This window comes from Anastrepha ludens, chromosome 3, assembly GCF_028408465.1.
Source record: "Anastrepha ludens isolate Willacy chromosome 3, idAnaLude1.1, whole genome shotgun sequence".
In the NCBI taxonomy this organism is placed as follows: Eukaryota; Metazoa; Arthropoda; class Insecta; order Diptera; family Tephritidae; genus Anastrepha; species Anastrepha ludens.
The window spans coordinates 99,802,865-99,809,466 of NC_071499.1; the positions used below are offsets into that span (position 1 = coordinate 99,802,865).

Consider the following 6,602-nt stretch of genomic DNA (forward strand, 5'->3'; position numbering starts at 1 on the left):
AATAAAAATTCAATCACTTCACGATACCTGATTTTTCCATTCTAGAAAATATTGACTCGTCGGTACTAAATGGTTTTCTGATTGACAGATTGAAATGAAACTTCACATACGTTCATATGAAGAGAGTACCATTATAACAAAATGTATTTATAGCAATGCCTTCTCTTATCGAACCGCAAAACTTATTGAACAACCTGGTATGTATCACAAAGGGTAAATTTGTTTGTTACCACTCTTTTGACATAATAGTCAGGAATGTCAGATTTCGATTAAATCATACTTCGATTATTTGAAAGTGGCTCATGCAGAACGTCCATATTATCTATGACGTCCATTAAGAGAATATCGATGTTTCGGTAGAATTACTATATACATACATATGTCGATGTATTATTATTACACATTAACTTTTTAGTTATTATAATTGGTTAAATGGCTTTCAAATTCTTGGCAAAGCATGGAAAAACATGTTTTTATACTCCGTTAAACGTGTGTTTATTTTCAAACATAAGTGGGGTAGAAATGTCGTACACAATATACGGTGAAAATAATCGAAAAGCTTCCCCGCTGATAATTATGCACGGCCTTCTTGGTTCACAAAGAAATTGGAAAAGTGTTGCTCGTGCCTTAGAAAATAAGGTGGATAGAATGGTAAGATTGATATGTACAGACAGATGAAACGTTTACCAAAGTGTGACCATGTTGCGCAATCGCTTCCGGAGTTATTGGTAACAAGGAAATTACGAGTGTTAGGTCATTACAAAAAATGGGAAAATTTCCATATGGTGCCCCATGAATTAAAAAAAAGGAATGTAAGGGGGGTAAAGGGGGTATTTTACTTACTAAAAGTGAAAACCTCACCTGGCGCGGGGTTATAGTTTTTAAGTTATTTGATTTCAAAATATGTAAAATTGACCAAGAATACTCCCATTTTGATTATTTCAACAAGCAGAAGTGAAATCGCTCGATTTTTAATTCCAAATTTTCACTATTATTAATATTTGATATGCTTGTTTATACATACATATACAGTGGGCAGCAAAACTGAGTACATGTTCGAAGACTTTGCACAAAAATGCCCACAGAATGAAAACGATCAAAGCAAATGAAACAATTTTGTTTTTCTTTATTCAATAACAAATAATTATCAAAATTTCATAATTAAACAAAAAAAAGAATATTCCATAAACCGTACAAAAATAAAAAAATGAATGGTACTCGTATGTACTCAGTTTTGCACTTTTTGAAAGTGCAATTTTGTTGGCTTTTTTTAATACTTGGTCCATAGAGCTTTATTTTTTATGACTGAAAGAATACGTCTAGGCATACTTTCTACCAAATTATGCAAAATGTCGTGGGGAATTTGCTTTCATTCATAGTTTATTATTTGCCATAACATGTCGAGGTTAGTGGGAGGAGTATCATAGTGTCCCAACCGTCGCTTGACTATTGACCACAAGTTCTCAATCGGATTGAGGTCGGGACTTTGTGGGGGCCACTCCATCGACTTAAAACTTTGAGTCGTAAGCCATTCCTTAACACCTTTGCTGTATGCTTGGGATCTCCGTCCTGCTGAAATGTAAGTTCAGCTGACTGATGTGCACATACGTTCACAAAGCTGGTAAGATGGGTTTGAAGAATACTCAGGTAGTCCTCCTTTTTCATTATGCCATCTATTTTTACTAAGGGACCAAGCTTCCACCACGTAAAGCAACCCCACGCCATAACATTGCCACCTCCGTGATTTGAAGGGCTCTCCTTGTTGTCCATCGACTAACATATTTGCCAATAGCAGCCGCAGCATCTTTTGGGTTGTGACTATGAGCCTTGTGTCACCATCTTTTAAAAGTCGTGGGCGTCCACCAGAATTTTTTAGAGGCAACTCCACACCTTTTCTGCACTCTTATTACCACCGACTGAATAATATTTAAAGCCTTTGCAATTTTTCGAGGCGAAGAGCCTTGTTCTGTTGATTATTCACTTGATATTATTCCCAACGTCAAAAGGAATTTTTTTCATTTTTGTTAAATTTTAGGAACACTTCAAATATTAATGCAATTGATTGCACTGATCTCACCGAAAGACTAAAATAAAATAAATTACACATTTCTTTCTTTTTGGGATGATTTTGCTGCTTGATAACTGCAAATCATGATGCATTCGGCGATAACATAGCTAAAAATAGAAATATGCAAAACTGAGTGCATGCGAGTTGTTTTCCATTTTCTTTTTCATCATTCTTTTGATTTTTTATTTCTCTTTCACTGAAATGTATTCTGAATTGATACAGCAAAATTAAAAAAAAAATTGTTTCATTTGCTTTGATCGTTTTCATTCTGTAGGCCTTTTTGTACAAAGTCTTCGAACATGTACTCAGTTTTGCTCCCCACTGTACATATATGTATATGTTTTATTTAAAAAGAGAGCTCCGCGATTTTTTATTCCAAATTTTAACTGTATTATTATTATTTGATATATATGTACCTATATACATATATTATATATGTTTTATTCAACAAAAAAAAAAAACGCTGATGGTAAAAATTCGGAATAAAAATCGCGCAATTATTAATATTTGATACATATACATATATATATAAGTTATATTAAAAAAAGCGTTACAGGCGAAAATCATCTTGTTATTATAATAGAAGAGTGTATGGAAATTATGTTCCTAAGTTGCCTCGTTTTAATTCGCGTTCACATTGTTTTCTTTGCTTCTGGCAGCACTCCATTTTAGCAAGGTTTTTAGTTATTGTTAATTTGGCTGGCATATTTGGAGTTTGCAACTTAAAAATGCAATTTAAATTGTTAATTTATGGTATATGAACGGTGATTCGTGGAAATAAAATCAGCAGGTTTGTCTATCGGGATAATTATGGGAAGGTCTGATTTTGATTAGGTCGACATGTTTTTTTAAATGAACATTTTATTGCAACTCTGCTATTAGAAGTTTGGCATTTACTTATCCGCGTACTTCGAATTATTCGAGTCTTTAAGGGGTTATACGCAGTTATGAAGTAAATAAAAGACGGGTTGTCAAGGATTTATCCTGAAGAAACTTCAGAATATTTTAATTTGAAAATTTTTGGCGGTTATAAAAGCATCCTTCAAGAACGTAACAAAATTTTTTATTTATGAAAATGTTGATTATAGAGCGCGCTGCAGGCAATTTCTGGAACCTCCTTTAAAAAAAGACGTTTACGGTGTACATCTTAACTCAGGATTGGATTATCTGAAATCAAAAAACCAAACAAATTTTGTTAATATATTAGATTATCTAGTAATTAATCGTTCGGCTAATCAAAATAGTGAATTTTCACAAAATGGCAGCTTTTAAAAGAAATGATTTCGATTTTTACGTTAAAATTTGGCCGTAAATTGATTATAAAATGGAAAATAAGTATCAGATTTACAAAAGGAACGATTAATTACTAGAAAATGTATCTTTAAAGATTGAGTTAAAACGGTTGACCGATCAAACAAGCCGTTTTCGAGATATCGTGTACACCGACTTGAAAAATGCCGTTTTGAAAAAAACACGTTTTGAGTTTCAATACCTACCTTAAAACGTGCCGAGGCATCTCTACATATTTAGGTATAACTCCGAAAGTATTGCTTAGATCTACTTCAAATTTCGTGCGTATACTTTTGAATATATGTACATTACAAAAATCCAATAAAAAATCGATTTTTTTGAAAGTCATAACTGCGTATAACCCCTTAAATATACCTATTTCTTTTTTAAAAGCTCATGATTGAATGAAAATATGGCATAATGTAGATATTGTTTCGACAGTATTTTTAAACCTTAAGTGCTTAGATCTCCTTTTTTTTTACAGATATTCACCGTAGATGCCAGAAATCATGGCGACAGTCCTCACACGCCTGAACACAGTTCAGCGCATATGGCTGTAGATATTATCAAATTAATGAAAAATAAAGGAATTGCGAAGACATGTCTGATGGGGCATAGTATGGGAGGCAGAGCGATGATGCACTTAACTCTAAAACATGTTAGTATTCTAGACTTTCAATGTAGGAATTCCAGGGACATATAGTACATGCGTTTCTTTTATATTACTTCACAGCCTGACTTGGTGGAGAAAGCAATTATTATAGATATATCTCCTATATCAGTACCACGAGATTTTGATCAAATGGAAAGAACATTCCAAGCCATGGAAAGCATTGATATACCTGTGAAGCATTCTTTGAGTCAAGGGAGAAAAATAGCTGAAAATCAAATAAAAGACGCGGTTCGAAATCAAGCTACTGTTGATTTTATATTAATGAATTTGAAAAAACGAGACAATGGAGAGTATGTATAATGCAACACAAAAACCATTTAAATTATATTTTAGTTATTAATTTTCCTTTAACAACTTGTATTTTTTATATATTGGGTGTTTTTTAGCTGCATGAGAACTATCGATAACTATGCTGAGGATGCCAAATTGTGTGGGTAATTCTGTTAAGTAAGGTTTGGCAAGTCATCATGTATCGTTTAATGCCAGAACAACGCTTAAAATTGTGGAAATTTACTTTATCTTCGTGAAGTTCATAGAGTAGGTACTTCGTCCATTTTAGGTGTGGCTGACACGCTGCCATCTCCATCGGTCCTTATTTTGAAATGAGAAAGGGCTTCGGTACGGGGAATGGCGAGCGCTATCGAGCCATGTTAACCGAATTTTTGGAAGACGACGGAACTTACAATACAACGTGCTTGACAACCGATTTATTGGACTGATCGAAAAAGGCATTTAATTCGTAGCCGGGGCGGACATATGTCGGATATCATTATCAAAAAATAAATGCCATGAAATTATCCCCCAGATTATAATTAAATAAAATCATTCCAACAATATTTCTGTTTTTTATTATCATTTTAAGTTTTCAAGCTTTTTAAAAAACACCCAATATCGAATTATATATGTATATATATAATTGGCGCGTACACCATTTTTAGGTGTTTGGCCGAGCTCCTCCTCCTATTTGTGGGGTGCGTCTTGATGTTGTTCCACAAATGGAGGGACCTACAGTTTCAAGCCGACTCTGAACGGCAGATATTTTTATGAGGAGCTTTTTAATGGCAGAAATACATTCGGAGGTTTGCCAATGCCTGTCGCGGGTGTTTTGATGTTTCACCGAGATTCGAACCGACGTTCTCTCTGTAAATTCCGAATGGTAGTCACGCACCAACCCATTCGGTTACGGCGGCCGCCAGTATCGAATTAGGTGTCACCATTATGCACACCGTGCAGGGAAAATATGAATGTCCTGTATATACCATAAAAACTTTTACGTGGCGCTTCTCATTGTGATTGTGAACTTTTGTTCGATTCTGCTTAAATTGCTCTTGCAAAAAAAGAGATTTGGAAACTCGAATCGAGTCCAGTCGGTTATTAATTAAGACTGCTCTTTTTTTGTTTGATATATTGAAGTAATCGGTGACATAGAGAAATACGGAATGATGTTTAGGCTAAAATTAAAAGGGCATTAGTCAAAGTCATTCGAATATCATAATGAAAATGTAGACCAATCAAAAGGATTAGTAGAAATGGAAACCATGAATAGCTGCATTACTTTAGAGAAGTTTCACCTGCTATGGTTACTTTCTTTTCATTAGGCAATAACAAATAAGGACAATTTAACTTTAGCAATATATGATATAAGGGAAACCTAAGATTTTTGAGGAAATAATGCAAAAAATCATAATAATAATATAATATGTAAATTTTCATAATAAATTAATAAACAAAGACGCAAACATTTGATAGTGACACGTACTATACGAGTTAGTAGCCTGTTTACTGTATTGTCCTCGAACCTGAGACTAGTAACCACTCAAAAGTTTATTGTAAATATAAAAAATCAGAAAATTTAACTTATTATTGGCCTTTCGAGAAAAACCTTATTTATTCATGATTTATTTTAATTTGTATTCTAACGAGATTACTTGTTTATTCATATATTTATTTTTCAGATTTCATTGGATTCCAAATGTTTACACCCTTCACAAGAATTTGAGATTATTTGATGATTTTCTGAGTCATGTGAAAAATGTGCCTCCTTTCGAAGGAGAAGTGATGTTCATCTGCGGAAATCAGTCGAATTTTGTTGAGTAAAGGAATATATATAATTATTGGTTTATATATTTATTTATATATATTTATTTTTCTTTCAGCCCAAAGAGTTGGCCGCAAATTAAAAAAATTTTTCCTAATGCGGAGCTACATTGGCTTGATGCGGGTCATTTAGTACATTTCGATCAGCCTGAAAAATTTAAAAATTTGGTTGTACAATTCTTAAATCGCTAAAAAATTGTTTCGCCAGATTATAAATTGTATGCTAAAATAATAAGTATAAATTGTAATACATTTTATTCTTATATGGAAACTCTTATGTATACCTACATATATGTACATACATATGTATACGCGTATATATATTGCATATTTGTCGGTTGGGTCAAGACCGAATCCCCCCATGCAGGTATGCCGGTGTGTGAAATGAAATATTGAAATGGATGTCCAATGTAGAATGTGTACAGTTTAATCCTAGATTATCAAACTCAAATCTGTGTTACTCTGTTTCTAATC

General features: G+C 33.3%; 1 protein-coding gene across 2 annotated transcripts; it reads left to right on the plus strand.

Moving 5' to 3' along the window:
* The first annotated feature begins 308 nt into the window (after positions 1–308).
* On the plus strand, positions 309–6,393 carry LOC128858601 (protein ABHD11). Of its 2 annotated transcripts, XM_054095004.1 has the most exons (6): positions 309–651; positions 3,843–4,016; positions 4,092–4,321; positions 4,418–4,465; positions 5,987–6,124; positions 6,188–6,393. In XM_054095004.1, the coding sequence occupies exons 1-6, from the start codon at positions 433–435 to the stop codon at positions 6,318–6,320; spliced, it is 942 nt and encodes a 313-aa protein (XP_053950979.1). In that variant the 5' UTR covers positions 309–432; the 3' UTR covers positions 6,321–6,393. The 2 variants fall into 2 exon arrangements, with proteins under 2 accessions (XP_053950979.1, XP_053950980.1); XM_054095005.1 differs by lacking the exon at positions 4,418–4,465 and having other exon boundaries at positions 310–651.
* Positions 6,394–6,602: the final 209 nt, after the last annotated feature.

Coding starts and splice junctions, on each gene's coding strand:
- LOC128858601 (XM_054095004.1), top strand. CDS start 433: ATGGCTTTCAAATTCTTGGCAAAGCATGGAAAAACATGTTTTTATACT. Junction 4,322..4,417: donor AAAAAACGAGACAATGGAGA/GTATGTATAATG, acceptor GGTGTTTTTTAG/CTGCATGAGAACTATCGATA. Junction 6,125..6,187: donor AATCAGTCGAATTTTGTTGA/GTAAAGGAATAT, acceptor TTTTTCTTTCAG/CCCAAAGAGTTGGCCGCAAA.